The sequence below is a fragment of the Pelophylax lessonae genome (assembly GCF_965119305.1).
Source record: "Pelophylax lessonae genome assembly, chromosome: 7".
In the NCBI taxonomy this organism is placed as follows: Eukaryota; Metazoa; Chordata; class Amphibia; order Anura; family Ranidae; genus Pelophylax; species Pelophylax lessonae.
The window spans coordinates 177751659-177768745 of NC_138774.1; the positions used below are offsets into that span (position 1 = coordinate 177751659).

Sequence of the window (17087 nt, forward strand, 5' to 3'; positions counted from 1 at the left end):
TTCTTAGGGCCATCCGTGATCACAAACAGTGAATCCGTCTTACAAATTGAATCCGTAGTATTCAAGTATATCCTGATCGCCCGAACTACATCCAAGGAATGCCATGCAAATTCTCGAGGATGATTGGGCTAAGGACATAGGAAGGACAATACACTGTCCTTATTCAATGAAACTTTGAAACCACCTTAGAAGGAAGGATGGATTCGGATGAAGAACAACCTTATCCCTATGAACCACCAGATCTGGGGAACAACAGGATAATGCAGCCAGTTCTGACACCCTGCGTGCAGAAGTGATAGCCACCAAGAAGATCACCTTCTGGGATAAAGTAAGCAAGGGAATCTCCCTGATATTTTCAAAGGGAGGTGTCTGAAGAACCGACAGCACCAAATTAAGATCCCAGGATGGTAACGGCGCGTGCACTGGCAGAGCCAGGTGTCGCACCCCCTGGATGAAATTCCGCACCAAGGAATGAGTAGACAAAAGCTTCTGAAAGAAGATAGCAAATGCTGAAACCAGACCCTTGATAACACTCAAGGCCAGCTTCTGCTCAACTCCCTGTTGCAGAAAGCCAATATTCGGACTACCGAATAAAGATGTAGATGGAACCCAAGGGATTCACATCACACAATATAAGACTTCCATGTACGATGATAATCTTTCTGGAAGTCGCTTTCCTTGTTTTAACTAGAGTAGGAATAACTGAAGCTGACAATCCCTTGTCCTTCAGCACCTGGGTCTCAATAACCAGGCCGTTAAAAACCAGCGATCGTAAAGCAGGATGGAAGATCGGTCCCTGAGACAGTAGATCCTTCCTGAGAGGAAGTCTCCACGGGACGTCCGCCATCAGTCTGACCAAGTCGGCGTAACAAGCTCGACGAGGCCAATCCGGAGCTGCCAGGTTTACTGGAATTCCTTCCTCCTCTATCCTGCGAAGAAGTCTTGGCAGTAACCCAAGAGGAGGGAAGGCATACATTAGCTGGTATTGCCCCCACGGGGTGATCAGTGCGTCTGCGGTTTCTGCTAGAGGATTGCGGGAGCGAGCCACGAATCTCTGAACTTTCCTGTTGAATCGAGATGCCAACAGATCCATATCCGGGGTGCCCCATCGTAGGCACAACTGGTGGAAAACGTCTGGATGGAGGGACCATTCCCCCTGATCCAGAGTCCGACGGCTGAGATAATCTGCCTGCCAATTTTCCACCCCCGGAATGAACACCGCAGAGATTGCTGGAACAAATCGTTCCGCCCAGCGAAGAATGCAAGCCACTTCTTTGGCCGCTCGGACACTCTTGGTGCCCCCCTGGTGATTGACATAAGCCACGGCCGTGGCATTGTCCGACTGGATCCGAACCGGGCTGCCCTGGAGCTGCTCGGTCCAGTGAATCAGACAAAGTCTGATCGCTCTCAGTTCCAATACATTTATCGGTAACCTGGATTCTTCCGGGGACCAAAGTCCCTGGACAGATAACTGACCGAGAATTCCTCCCCATCCGGATAGACTGGCATCCGTGGTCACTGTCGTCCAATATATTGGCAGAAATGACTTTCCCTGGCTGAGCATCGGAGACCGAAGCCACCAGACCAGAGACTCTCTGGTCTGTTTGCTCAATCGGATCTGATTGTCCAGGGATTCCGGATTCCGATTCCATCTGAGAGGAATCTCTTGCTGAAGAATTCGGGTATGGGACTGGGCAAATGGGACTGCTTCGAAGGAAGCCACCATCAACCCCAGACCCCTCATGCAAGTCCGAAGGGAAGACCCGCTGTTGGTGGACTGCTGATTGAATCTTTCGGAGTTTCCCTACCGGAAGAAAAACTCTTGTCCTGACTGTGTCTAGAATTAGACCCAGATATTCGAGCCTCTGGGTGGGAACCAGAAATGACTTTTGCTGGTTCACCAGCCACCCGAATTCCTGTAAAGAAATCATAGTAATTTCTACGTCTTGTAGCAAGGTCTGAGGAGACTCTGCATGAAGCAGAAGATCGTCTAGGTAACCTAGAATCGATATGCCTCTTTGGCGCAGAAGTGCCAACATTGGGGCCAACACCTTCGTGAAGACCCGCTGAGCCGTGGCGAGACCGAAAGGTAACGCCACAAACTGATAGTGGTTCTCTTCTACGGAAAAACGTAGAAACCGCTGATGTCCTGCGAAAATGGGAATGTGAAGATATGCGTCCTAGATGTCTATGGACGCTAGGACATCCCCTGGATGCAGAAAGGCTGCTACTGTGCGAATGGACTCCATTCTGAATCTTCTTATGAAGACAAAAGAATTGAGTGCCCTTAAGTCCAGAATTGGACGCACTTCCTCTTATTGTAAATAGGTTTGAATAAAACCCTTGAAATCGTTCTGTCCAAGGAACGTGGACTACCACTCCTTGTTGTAGTAAATCTGTGACTGCTCTCCGCAGATCTTCTAAACGATCTGAGGATAGTCGGATATTGGAAGGGAAGAATCGCGCCGATGGGAGAGATCGAAACTCGATCTTGTACCCTGACCTTATGACTTCGCAGACCCATTTGTCCGGGATTCTGGAAAGCCATGGATCCGGGACCCGGCGAAGACGTCCCCCCACCCCAGTTATGGGTGGGGGCGCACCTTCAGGCTTTGGACGGTTTATCTTCAGGTCTGGAGGGGGCGGGCTTTTGCTTGCCCGACCAACGACCCCTGACGCCTCCTGCAGGAGCTTTGGAGGACTTAGTTTTTTCACCCGCGGGACGAAAAAACCTCTTGTGAGCAGAAAAAGAAAGCCCTCGTCTTTGACGAGTTCCTCTACCTTTAAAATTTTGCGGTAAAAAGGTGCTCTTTCCACCCGTGAGATCCTTAATGATCTCATCTAAGTTGGCTCCAAATAGACGCTCTCCTAAAAAGGGGATATTAGCCAATGCTTTTTTGGAACCTTGGTCGGCTAACCAACCTTTTAGCCACAGTGTACGCCTGAGAACCACTGCTGAGACTGATGCTCGCGCCAATAATGGAGTGGCGTCTAACGCCGCATCACACACAAACTGTAACCCCTGTATCATTTGTTCCAACAAATCTGATACCGCCTGAGGGACCTCTTCTAAGTCCCGGCGTAACCACTAGGTCCATTCAGTTACAGCCTGCGAAACCAGACCAATAGCAATTATTGGTCTGAAAGCTGATCCAATCAAGGCAAACATGGTGCGAGGCATAGCTTCTATCTTGCGATCCACTGGATCTTTAAAAGACGGAGCGTCTTCTAAAGGAATAACCGTGGCTTTATTCAATCTAGCAATTGGTGAATCCACCACAGGTGGTTCTGTCCATTTCTTAATGAGGGTTTCCTCAAACGGATAACGCCTGTTAATGCGTTTAGAAATAGTAGAAATGCGTTTTGGCAGACTCCATTCTTCTTTGATTGGATTGCCAAAACATTTGGGCAATGGAAAAACCTTCGCCACTAGATGCGTTTTTAGACCCAAAAGGGATCTCAGTTTCAGCTATTTCTGACGGAATACCCTGTAAACTTAAGGTATCTTGAACAGATACCATGAGTGCGTTTACCAACGCTTCCTCTCTGGCTATGGCTGATGCCGAAACATCCTCCTCACTGTCTGAAAAGACAGTACACGAGACACCAATACCAGATGAAGTACCTGCAACTGCAGAAATAGGCTCAGAGTCTGAATCCGAGGTTTCAGATAATAAGGGGTTAGGCGGGGGTCGCTTACTTGCGCCCTGTCCCTGACAAGCCACTTCCACCCGGGACACAAGCTTCCATAATAGCGGACAATGATTTAATCGTCAGTGGGGTGCTGGAGGATCCTGCAGACCCCTCGAGGGGATCCGGAGGAGATACATGAGTGGCAGGGTCCATGATAATTCAGGACACCTTTGCCAGAAAACACAAAAAAACTTTTTTTTTTTTTTTTTTTTTTTTTTTTTAAAAATAAAAAATACCTCTTTTTTTTTTTTTTTTTATGTGTCTCCCCCTAGCGCAATAGCGCCCCTCAGAGTACCTGCTTCTCGATCCCACAGAGAGAGAGAGGGACCCCCAAGGCTCACCAACCGATGCAGTGAAGTTTCCAACCAACTGCAGTCAGCGTCTGTCTTTACAGACTGGAAGGAGCTGTTGCTTTTTCCCGGGTAGAAGGACGTGGCTCCGCCCCCTGTGTACGCCTTCCGGCGTTTTCCAGCTCTCCACGAGGTAGCTGGGCTCACAAAACATGGCCGCCCCCATAGAAGAGACATAAGACTCCAAAAACATGGCGGCCGGCGTGACCTGAGGACATACATGCATTCGGTCTACGGCAAAATGGCGGCGGACCGCCGAAATCGTTTTCCCAGCACATCCACCTGCATCTCTGCTAAGAGGCGATATATGGATCTACAGAAGATACACTACACATAAGGTAGGATTATACCTCCTATGTCTGCTGTAATGTTACAGTCTGCTGGGTAGAGTGTTAGCTCTTAAACCAAGTCCACTTCCCACAAACACATGCTGTATTACAAGGGGGACTTGTAAGTATCAGATATATACTGACCACATATGGAGGGGCCCATAATACATACTGCCTCATAACGAGGAAAAAAGGGAACGTTTACTCACCATACCGAACCGACAGGCACCCTCTCTTCACAATACCCTCTCCACCGGGGTGGGGGTTTGTGGACGCCTCGACTCTCTGGTACCTGGCGTCCAAGCGAGACTTTTAACTCGCAAAGTCAGTCCCTTCACTGGGACTCCGTCGCAGCCGACCCATCGCGGAGCTCTGGTCTGCACGCGCTCGTAGGCAGAAACCGGGGTGACCACTGGATCTCAACATCCAGCCCGTCGCCCGGCCCCGCATACTTACTTGAATATGTCGCGGCCGACCAAGCGCAATGCCATGGTCTGCGCGCGCTCGTAGGCCGGCTGGGGTGACCACAAGTGTCGCCCAGTCCGGCATTTTTGCTTGAAGATCTCACAGGAAAAACACACTGGAGAAAACTACCTAAAAAATGTCTTTTTCTTAAAGAAAAAAAGTCTTGCCAGGACCAAAAGATCCCAGCAAGGAACTTAGGTCCTTACTCCTGACTAGACAGAAAAAAACTGATTCCCTGTAGCAGAGAGAGGGAGGATATACCCTCAGGGACTGCCCCTAGGGTGGAGCCAGAACGTTTTGTCTTTCTGCCTAGTCCTACTCCTGCGGAGACAACATAACCCAGCTCTTGAGAATCAAGAAGACTACGTCTGTCAATGAGCGATAGAGAAAATATAATTCAAAAATAAAAAACTTTTTTTTTTTTTTTTCAGACCCCCAGCGCCACAAAAGCCCCTTAGTGTTACCTGCTAGGGATCCCTATCGATCGAGAGAGAGAGAGATAGACCCCCAGGCTCACCACTTGATGCTCAGAGTTTAACTGCAACAGGTTACAGCGCTGTCTTGACAAACAGGAAGTCTTTTGGCTGGCTGCCCAGGAAGAAAGGAGGCGGCTCCGCCCCTCTGCACGCCTTCCGGCGCCTCCCCCAAGCTCCACGAGGTGTTTGGATCACCTCAAACATGGCCGCCCCCATGCTGGAGACACGAGGCTACGCCAAAATGGCGGCTCGTGCGATCCAGCAAAAAAAATGGCGGCGGCCTGTACTAAATAGCGGTGTGCTGCAGGGCACACAACACTCTCTCTGCATGGGGATATGGCGTGGTTGGCGGTACCGGCCCTGGCGGACCGCATGGCCATTCGGGAGGCCTGCTAATAGCTGGAGATCTGATTAGGAAGGCAGTCTACATGTCCGTGGCTTCTGACTGGTAGGTAGCTTATTCTTAACACCGTAAGATTCCCAGAATGCCACAGATTACATCTTTTTAACATGTATACAATTAGATTGTTAGCTCCCAAACCAAGCCTCCTGGCTTTTTGCACATAAAATCACACTCAAAGTAGGAGGATCTGTGTCATGTTATAGGATAGAGAGGGACTCTATCTTACCATACAGAGAGGGGCCCGCGTTCACCACAAAACCCGTCAGGGGAAAAAGGGGGAACATACTACTCACCATACCGGAACCAGGCGGGCACCAACTCCTGACAGTACCCCTCTCCACCGGGGCGGGAGGGCTGTCGACCGATACGGACGCCGTGACTCATGGTCTTTGGCGTTTCAGCGAGACGTTTAACTCGCGTGGACAGTCCTTTAATGGGACTTTGTCGCGGCCGACCCAGCGCGGAGCTATGGCCTGCACGTGCTCGTAGGCTGAACTGGGGTGACCACCGGATCTCAACATCCAGCCCGTCGCCCAGTTCAGCTTTCTTGCTTGAAGATCTCACAGGAACACTGGAGAAAAAAAGCTGTCTAAAAAATCCTTTAAGAAAAAATTCTTGCCAGGACCGAAGATCCCAGCAAGGTATCTAGGTCCTTACTCCTAACTAGACAGAAAATAACTGATTTGCTGAGGCAGAGAGAGAGAGAGAGAGGATATACCCTCTGGGACTGCCCCTAGGGTGTGGCCAGAGCTTTTTTAATTTCCTGTCTAGTCCTGCTCCTGTGGAGGCAACATAACCCGAAGGTGGTGTATCACCGAGGACTACGTCTGTCAATGAGCGCTAGAGAAATACCATCTCTCTGTATAGCCATAGCTAAAAATTAAGATGACCCCTCTCCAGGTGGCCAACTCAAGCCAATAAAAGTATAAGTTCAAAATAAGCAAATTACCTTTCCATGCAAAATGAACAGATGCTTCAGCTGAAAAAAATGTTGAAAAAAAGGATGAGAAATGGTGCTAGTTTGAATGCCAAGGGCTGACAATACCTCGCCCGCCACTCTGATGAAGTGGCACATCCCTGAGAAAGTTCAGTGTAGTGGAGGTACTTGCTCACCAAGGTTACAATCATGGTCTCATTTTTCAGTTTTTAGATGCATGTGGACTTTTGTCCAGTTACATCATGCAATAATGGGGAGAGAAAAAAAAGCTGTAAATCCTGCCAAGCATGCATGTAGATGCACCTGCAATGGGAGCACATACACCAGCTACCTATTCAATAAATGAACTGTACACAGCACTATTTGTATCACCATCAGTCACCTGTACAGGGCTTCCTCCCAGCTCCTCATCCAGCTGAGCACTCAGGAATGCCGATGCGGTGATCTCATCCTTCGAAGATTCCAGACCCTGCCTGCAACAGAGAATGCAAATACCAATCAATCAGTGCATCATTTCCTGACAGTCCACCAATGCCACAAAACATGCTGTATCTGTTAGCCAGTGGACAATGGAGAAGAGCTAAATTACATCATTTTCAGGGACTGATGGCCCCACCTGATTTGGAACCTGTAATTTACCCAAGATTCCTATATGGTATGAGAACAGTTCCTAACGTTTCTAAATATTCTATTTTATCAATTCTTAGTTAAAGGTAGAGATTTTTTTTATTTTACAAAATGTGATAAAATGGTGTTTTAGATCTTTTCAACACTTTGTCAAGTAATACCAACTAATATTGCCAAGAACGATCTTGCTAATGCCTCCTTTTTGTCTACTAAGGCAGCCAACACAAACAATAGTCTGTACAGCATCTCATGGTCTGTGGATGAAGAACTCCCATGGGCGTAGTATAAGGGGTTGCCAGGCAACCCAGAGTTTAGTTCCAGGGGGCATGCGGTTCCCTGCTGTCATCTTACATGCTGCATTTTTCTCCAACAAACTCCTGGAGACAGAATCCTGGTCCGATTCACCTTGTGTCTCCCAGGGCCCCAGCAGAGCTCTGTATTCCAGTACACATATCTAGACTCCAGTCCACACCCCTCTCCTGCTCATTGGCTGGAGAGAAGCCATGTGTGCCGAAATTTACTCGGAGGATCATGACTGAACAGCCTCGGACAGGGAAGTGTGGTGCTCACTGTTGATGTGCCGACAATGGCAGGGGGGCAGCGAGCTGCCTCTCTGCAACACAAAACAGAGCAAAGCAGGAGGAGCGTGCCACCTAAAAACTGGGACAGGACCTCTAATTTAGGTAAGAGGCACACTGCTTTGTGAGGAGTGTTCTTTAATGCGGAAGCAGCTTCGAACAGACACATTTCCCCCACAGCACCTGGTCTGCCAACACTTAGTCATAAACGGTTTTTTTTTGGTCAATCTAAGCAGCATCGGGGGGGCATGCCATTACTAGGATAGTGGGGGGCGGGGTCGTAGAGGCATTGCCAGGATGGTGAAGGTAGGGTGTGCGCGGTAGGAGTAACTTGACATGCAGTGGGAATGGCAGGTGGTGGTGGGTTTAAGGCCAATGTTTGCATCGGGCCCACAAGCTTCAAGCTACTCCTCTGAGAACACACACACACACACAACAGAAAGAATGGTTTTGCAGCAAGTTTTAAAAAAACAAAAAAACACTGCGTATACTATTGGCAGCAAACAATCCCTGCTCCCAGAGATGAAAACATCCAGAATATTTACCAGGTGTAGATAATCTGTCCTTTCCTTCCACTATGGCTGTAACTGTACAAAATAATGTAACTGTCTCCCCCATAGAACTGTCCATAGTTGGAAGCAGATACAGGCACTTTTTCTGATGCCTCAATGCGCCAAATCTGGGGAAGAAAAGAAAAAAAAACCCATATGAGCAGTGAACTTTTTAAAGGAGTTGAGAAATCAAAACCTGAAAACAAAAAGTAAGCTCACATTATCACAGTTTTGGTTTATGCCATGGAAGAACCTCGGTCACAGCTGCATTCTGTGAACGCAGGATCTAGACTTTCCCACAAATTTAAAATGTCAAACCCAAATCAAAAACTGTTAATACATGCTATATTACATTGTGTTCATACTTAATCATTCACTAGAGCAGTGGTCCTCAACTCCGGTCCTCGGGGCCCATTAACAGGCCAGATGTTAAGGTATTAACTTGGGGAGATGCAGACTAGAATACTGCAATCACTGAGCAGCAAATTAGATCACCTGTGATGTAGTTTAGTTACCTTGCAAACCTGGCCTGTTAGTGGGCCCCGAGGACCGGAGTTGAGGACCACTGCACTAGAGCATTTGTTTGCTGTAGACTGCAAACATCCTGGTTGATCCTGCAGTTCACTGTCCCTCCCTCCTTGTCTGTGTCCCTGCTGAAGCCTGAGATTGTGTAGACCAGCTGTTGACATCTACTAGTTTCAGTTCCCTTCTAAGCTGTTCCATTTGCTCCTTTCTCTTATCTGTGTAGCCCATGTGACTATAGAGTCACACATTGTACACAGTAGTAAATGACAGTCCACTCCCTTTCTCATCCATGTCCTCATATTGCCAAACACTATGGGGTGGGATACAAAATGGTGATTTTTGGAGGCATCATCTCCACTAGTCCCAGCATATACACACCATAGACGCAGACTGGAGAGGCATGACAGCCTATGATTGGCAGAACCTCCTCCAGGTTTACAGTGTCAAGTAAGATCTATCCTCAGTCAACTTAAACTCCACCTACACCATGTTCTTGTGAAAAAATAAACCTTTGCTTTGAAATGAAGATTTGGATGAAGCTTCAAAAAAATGGCAGCAAGTGTTTTTATTTTTATTCTGGAAGCCTTTATATCATGTGACTGACAGCACCAATCAGTGCTATGCAGACACAGATTCTTACAACAGAATACTAGAAAGTGAAACTCCTCCCTCAACTTTCCCCAAGGACAGGAAAGACCTGGCAAATACCATGTGACCTCTGAACAGCAATAAGGTACTCAGATTTTTTTTAGATTACATTCAATACAGTGGTTCATCGCTGTCTGCAGCCTTCTCCCTTATACAGTAATTTGGGATCTAATTAATCTAAATTGGGCGAAATCAACATTTTCCCCCTAAGATAGGCAGCCAGCTTTGAGAACACCTCCTACTTGCCTGATTTTGATGTCCGATACATTTAAATACACGGGAATTAAATGTACAGCTTCCGTTGGCGTCCTTTACTGACATTACTCTTTGGCTAGTTATCAGGGCTTAAGAAAAAAAAGAAAAGACCATAAACCTTGTTTGGGGGGGGGGGGGCGTGGCCAACTTCCAGGGTGTACGCAGCAGTTCTCTAGAGCTCCTTCCTACCCGCCTGTATCCTGCATTAATCCTGCTGACCCGGTGATCTAAATCCACCAGTTTTACCTGCACAAACTTCCCCGCATGTAGTGCGCCACCTGAGAGATGGTCAAAATCGGGGATACCAGCGCTGGTGTGCCAGGCTTCAAGGCTCCTCACTCCTCCTGTACTCTGCTCCAAGATGGCGCTGGCTCCCCTCTTGGCCCGGGAACTGCAAAGACACAGCCTGCAGACGTCCTAGTGCCTAGCCTAGCTGAGCTGCCGGCATGTCTCTTCCCTGACACCGAGACACAGGCATCTCACAATACAGACCATGCAGGAAGTCACACTGAGCCTACCCTGTCTCACAAAGGCCATTCAGCATTGCCAACCACCCTTACTACACATGCCAACCACCCTTACTACACAGATTGACCTAGTCCGGATGGATCGGTCATTCCTTAAACACAAAGTGCATAACCTCCGCCACAGGGATATTAGTGCTGAGCAATATATCAGTGATCTAGAGCAGTGGTCCTCAACTCCAGTCCTCGGGGCCCACTAACAGGCCAGATTTTAAGTATTATTTATTTCTTTTAGGTACTTATATAGCGCTGTCAATTTACACAGAGCTTTACATATACGTTGTACATTCACATCAGTCCCTGCCCTCAAGGAGCTTTCAATCTAAGGTCCCTAACTCACATACATACACAGTAGGGCCAAGTTTTTTTATACAGGATCCAATTAACCTACCAGCATGTCTTTTGGAGTGTGGGAGGAAACCGGAGTACCCGGAGGAAACCCACGCAGGCACAGGGAGCACATGCAAACTCCAGGCAGGTGGTGTGGTTGGGATTCGAACCAGCGACCCTCTTGCTGCTAGGTGAAAGTGCTAACCACTACACCACTGTGCCGCCATTACCTTGGGGAGATGCAGACTAGAATACTGCAATCACTGAGCAGCAAATGAGATCACCTATGATGTAATTTAGTTATCTTGCAAACCTGGCCTGTTAGTGGGCCCGAGGACCGGAGTTGAGGACCACTGATCTAGAGGACACTACTCGCCCCTTACAAGCTACAGTTAATGATTTATGTAAGAACCAAAATGTCACTGTAGATAAACGGATTTGGCAGATCGCTTGAGGTGTAATAATTTACGTTTTCTGGGATTCCCAGAGGGATTTGAGAACAAAAATCCCGAAGCCTTTATGGAACGCTGGCTTATTAACACTTTTGGCGCCTCCATGTTCTCACCTGTTCACAATTGAACGAGCCCATAGGGTGCCTCTATGCCCTCTACCATCGGGTACACCCCCTTGCTCATCAAATTACTGGATTACCAAGATAGAGAAATGGTCCTAAGAGCTCCACGAGACAAAGGCTGAATATCCGAATGGAAACAACATCTATCTTTCCTGATTTCTCAGCTGCTACACAAAAAACGCGAGACCTTCCTCAGTTAAAATAAAAAAAAAAAAAAAAAACACACCTAGGTAATCTGCAACTTCCATATAAGGGGAGAGAGAAACCCAAGCACCGATCTGAGTGTAGCAGTAAAAAAACCTTTAATGAGGGATAAAAATATTACTCACAAGAGTAAAGTGATTACAGGCATCAAATTTTTTGAGGAGGTCCTGGGCATCTCACATCCAGGGGGTCCCTCTAGGTCCTTGCGGAGCTGGTCCCGATGCAGGGGAGTGGCAGTCTCCTTTGGGAGACAGGAGACAGCCCTGGTCAGGCCTGAAGGAGTGCATGCAACGCGACGCCGCTCGTTCTAGGCTTTGCACACCAGGAAGGGACGTCACGGCCCATCCACACGCAGCCCAGTGCTATCCACTGCAGCTACTGACCAGGACTGTCTCCTGTCTCCCAAAGGAGACTGCCACTCCCCTGCATCGGGACCAGCTCCGCAAGGACCTAGAGGGACCCCCTGGATGTGAGATGCCCAGGACCTCCTCAAAAAATGTGATGCCTGTAATCACTTTACTCTTGTGAGTAATATTTTTATCCCTCATTAAAGGTTTTTTACTGCTACACTCAGATCGGTGCTTGGATTTCTCTCTCCCCCCTTGTATTCCACACAGAGTTGCTCCTCTTTACCACCAGCAGCCATCTAAGTGGACCAGAACCTTTTTGGTTTCATACTGAACTGATTACCCCCCCACCTCCCAGCCCAGCAAAGACCGCTCCAGTAGCACTGGCATTTTGCTTGCGCCAAATATCCCTCATTCTTGCAACTTTCATATAGTATGCTCTATCCAGCTAGGTTGCGTCATCTACCAAGGCAAGGCACACTTCACAGACCTGAGAGAAGTAAAACAATGGGTGGATGCCCTAGGGTTACCTGCACCTTCCCGTTTAATTGTCACACACCACCTCGCAGAGGACTGGCAATGGTTTTCTCATACATATGACTTCTGAGATCTGTTCGAGCAACAATACTGAAAAATGCTGCACTGTCAGTCTATTGCACCACTTCTGGCCTATATTCCCTCTTTTTGATTTACCACATACTACACTCCTTGTCTCCTTTACAGATTGAATAGATTATCTTCTGCACTATGCGCTCGGTGTTCCTCAGCAGATGGAACATTTTATCATATGATGTGGGAGTGTCCATCTGTCAGAGCGTTCTGGTCGGAGGTCCCTGCATATATTAGCTCGATCTCCAATACCGAATGTTTGCAATCCCTTGAGGTGCCTCCTTGGATATTATGATGATGAGTCCCTACCCAGAAATACTCAGCTATTTCTACGGATAGTTCTCTACTATGCTAAGAAATCCAAGTCCCTGAGCAGCAGTAAATCTACAACCCTCCTACTATATCTTTCTGGCCAACTCTAATCAAGTGATTCCATTATACAAAAACAGACGTATGAAGCAAGAGGCTGTCCTCAAAAAATTCCACAAAGTCTGGAATGTATGGGCGAATTCTGATTGCACTATACCAAATGACAACTCGAACAGTGCTTAAGAATGAAAATTGCTGTTGAATCTTTTCTCACTTTGCTAAAATGCTGGGTTAATGTGTGTCATTCTGCAGAAAATATTTACTTGACACATGCAGAGAGGGTCTGTGATGTTAGATCCCTCAATTTAATTTACTCTATGTTCCACATGTAAAGGCTGGACTTGCCCTTTTTTTGTTTTATCGCACTTGTGCATAAATGTACTGTACATTTTTTTTTGTGTGTATAATAAAAGAAAAAAAAAAAAAAAAAAAAAAAAAAAAAAAACACCACACATTGTTTAGGTAGAATAAATTTGCTCTGGAAGTTGGCCACTTCTTTCTGAAGTCATATACATATATATATATATATATATATATATATATATATATATATATATATATATATATATATATATATATATATATATATATATATATATATATATATATATATATATATATATATATATATATATATATATTTCTCTGAGTCCTCCGACAGTCGCCGCCATCTTCATATTCGTCACAATGGGGTATTAGACTCTGCTCCGTAGGAGTAGCTAGGCAACAGAATATGTCAATATTAAAGCTTTTAACATATCCCCACCCCAGGGGGTGGTCCCCTCAGTCTATACCCTCCTGCTTCCTGTTTCCTGCTTCAGTTTCAGTGGAATAGCAGTAGAGTACCTAAACCCCAAAAGAGGGGCGGGGGCGGCGACTGTCGGAGGACTCCGAGAAAGGAATTTTACAGGTAAGATTTTACAAAAATTCCGTTTTCTCTTACGTCCTCCAACAGTCGCCGCCATCTTCATATTCGTCACAATGGGGACGTCCCAAAGCAGTGCAAACATGAGGGGTGGGAAACGCAGCCGCGCCTAAAGGCAACGCAGTCTCCACATCAAGAAAGTAACCTTACCAAAGGAAGGAAACCAGCTGGGCAACACGAGAAAAAATTTGCTCAACGGGAGCAATAACCCAGGAAAAAAACAAATAACCCAGGGATACAAAGAAATCCCAAACAGCCCAAAGGACCAAAACCAGGGACCCTAAGGGACCGCCGCACTAAGAACCTTGCGGCCAAAGGAAGCATCTGCCGATGCTTGAACATCCACTCTGTGGAACAGAGTGAAGGTGTGCACGGTCGACCAAGTCGCCGCCCTACACACCTGGGCCACAGAAGCCCCATGACGACAGGCCCAAGACGTACTCAGATCTGGCAGAGTGCGCCCTCACAGGCATAAGGGAAACTTTTCCCCGCAAAGCATAGGCCTGTTCAACGGCCTGTCTGAACCAATTGGCGACGGCAGAAGCCGACGTCGCCACGCCCTTCCGAGGACCCCCGGAAGGACAAACAAAGAATCCGACTTGTGAAAAGATTCAGACGATTTTAGGTAAACCCTAATCGCCATGAACAGCATCCAAGGAGTGCAACACCACCTCCTCCGAATGTTTAGACTTCGCGCAAGGTGAAGGCAAGACAATGTCCTCATTGAGGTGAAATTCCGAAACCCTCTTCTTCGGAAAAAAAAAAGGGTTAGGTCGCAAGACCACCTTAACCAAGTGATTGACCAGATACGGACAATGGCAGGACAGGCTGCCAGCTCCGACACTCTGCGAGCCGAATTGATCGCCACCAAAAAAGGTGACCTTCTAGGACAACAGACAACGAGATCTACCGATCCGTTCAAAAAAGAACCATGTTGTAACACGGACAGAACAAGATTCCAGTCCCAAGGAGGCAGAGGCACCCTCCTAGGAGGGACCAGATGCCCCAGAACAAAAGTGCCAATCAAGGAGATAGATGCCATAGGACGTTGAAAAAAAGAACGGCCATCGCAGACACCTGACCCTTGATCATAGCCAGCGCCAAACGCTGTCAACACCCTTTCGAAGGAAGGACAACACCCCAGACACCGACCACGGGCGAGGTGAAGACCCCCTGAACTCACACCAGGCAAAAAAGGCCTCCGAAATACGGTAAAAGACCTACCCCGAGGAAAAAATTCCTTGCGTCGATCAAAGTGTGAATGACCTCAGGGGAGAGACCCCTATCCCTCAGGGCCTCGGTTTCAACAGCCAGGCCGGCAAAGCCAGCGACTGCAAGGCAGGATGAAATATCAGCCCTTGAGACCGGAGATCTTCCCGAAGAGGCAGACGCCACGGGGCGTCGACCGCCAAATGCACGATGTCTGTGTACCAAGACCGGCGAGGCCAGTCTGGTGTCACAAGAATCACCGTGTTTTGGTTCCGAGACCAACCTGTGAAGGAACCTGGGCAGCAAGGGAAACGGTGAAAACGCATACATCAGTCGGTACCGATGCCACGGAGCTACCAACGCGTCTGCCCGAGGATCGCGTGGCCTTGCCACGAACCTGTACACCTTGCTGTACAGACGAGACGCGAACAGGTCCACCTCCGGAAGACCCCACGTCGCGCACAACATCTGGAGAACACCCGGACGGAGGGGCCATTCCCCCTGGTCCAGGGACTGGCGGCATCAGATAATCCGCCCGCCAGTTCTCCAACCCCTGGAATGTGAACCGCCGATATCGCCGGGACATGCGTCTCGGCCCAAGACAGAATGTCGGCCACTTCCCGAGCCACCCGGGCCCTCTTGGTGTCCCCTTGGCGAATGACGTAAGCCACCGCCCTGGCAATGTCCGTCTGCACCTGAACCGAACAACGTTGAAGGCAGAGAATCATCGCACGCAATTCCAGAATGCCGACCGGAAGGGAGGATTCCCCCTCCGACCAAGTTCCCTGGGCGGACAGAACGCCCAGAACACCACCCCAGCCCGACAGGCTGGCATCCGTGGTGACCACTGTCCATGAGAGAGGACGAAAAGACTTGCCCCCTGACACCGGCGGGGACAGGAGCCACCACAGAAGAACCCTTCTGGTGCGATGGCCCAACGAAATCCGGATCCAGAGATCGCGGTCGCCCGTCCCACCTGGACAGGATCTCCGCTTGGAGACCCCGCGTGTGAAACTGGGCGAAGGGAATCGCCTCGAAAGCAGAGACCATCAATCCCAGACATCTCATGCACGTCCGAGTGGACGAGGACGGAGCGTCCCTGAGGGACCTGACTTCCTTCCTGAAGACTCCTGAGTTTGTCGTCCGGTAGGAAGACCTTCGCCTGGACAGAGTCCAGAACCATTCCCAGGTAAGGGAGACGAACCGATGGGCACAGTGCTGACTTTGGAAAAGTTATCGTCCAACCAAACTCCTGCAGAGACTGCATCGTAACGGACAGAGCCTTCTCCAGACCCTGGCTAGTCGCAGACCGAACCAGAATATCGTCCAGATACCCTAGGACAGAGACGCCCTGGGCTCTCAACAAAGCCAAAACCGGTGCCCGCACCTTGGTGAACACCCGTGGAGCCGAGGCGAAACCAAAGGGCAACGCCACAAATTGGTAGTGATCCTCCGCTATGGCGAATCGAAGGTACCTCTGGTGACCCTCGAAATTCGGGATGTGAAGATACGCATCCTTCAAGTCGATGGAAGCCATGAACTCCCCCGGAACCAGGGCAGCCACCACCGACCGCAGAGATTCCATGCAGAACTTGCGCACCCGCACAAAGCGGTTCAGCGCCTTTAAGTCCAGAATCGGACGTACCTTGCCCTCCTTCCCGGGCACGGTGAACAGATTGAAATAGAACCCCCGAAACCTGTCCCGATGAGGCACCGGGACCACCACTCCCTGAGCCCTCAGGTCCTGCACCGCTAGATGCAGATCCCGCAAACGCTCCGGGGACAGTAGAAGATTTGAGGGAAAAACTGAATTTTTGTAAAATCTTACCTGTAAAATTCCTTTCTCTGAGTCCTCCGACAGTCGCCGCCTCTTCATATTCGTCACATATGGGGTATTAGACTTTGCTCCGAAGGAGTAGCTAGGCAACAGAATATGTTAACAATAAAGCTTTAACATATCCCACCCTCAAGGGGTGGTCCCCTCAGTCAATACCCTCCTACTTCCTGCAACCATATCTCAGTTTTAGTGGAATAGCAGTAGAGTATACATTCAAACCCCAAAAGAGGGGCGGGGGCGGCGACTGTCGGAGGACTCAGAGAAAGGAATTTTACAGGTAAGATTTTACAAAAATTCCGTTTTCTCTTACGTCCTCCGACAG

General features: G+C 48.5%; 1 protein-coding gene across 1 annotated transcript in view; it reads right to left on the reverse strand.

Moving 5' to 3' along the window:
- GSN (gelsolin) overlaps positions 1-17087 on the reverse strand; it is a 128201-nt gene that overhangs the window by 29484 nt on the left and 81630 nt on the right. The window contains exons 10-11 of the mRNA XM_082263160.1: positions 8404-8537; positions 7036-7126 (exon numbers count right to left, since the gene is read on the reverse strand). Of these exons, the coding sequence (XP_082119286.1) occupies positions 7036-7126; positions 8404-8537 (225 nt within the window). The remainder of the gene's footprint in view (positions 1-7035; positions 7127-8403; positions 8538-17087) is intronic.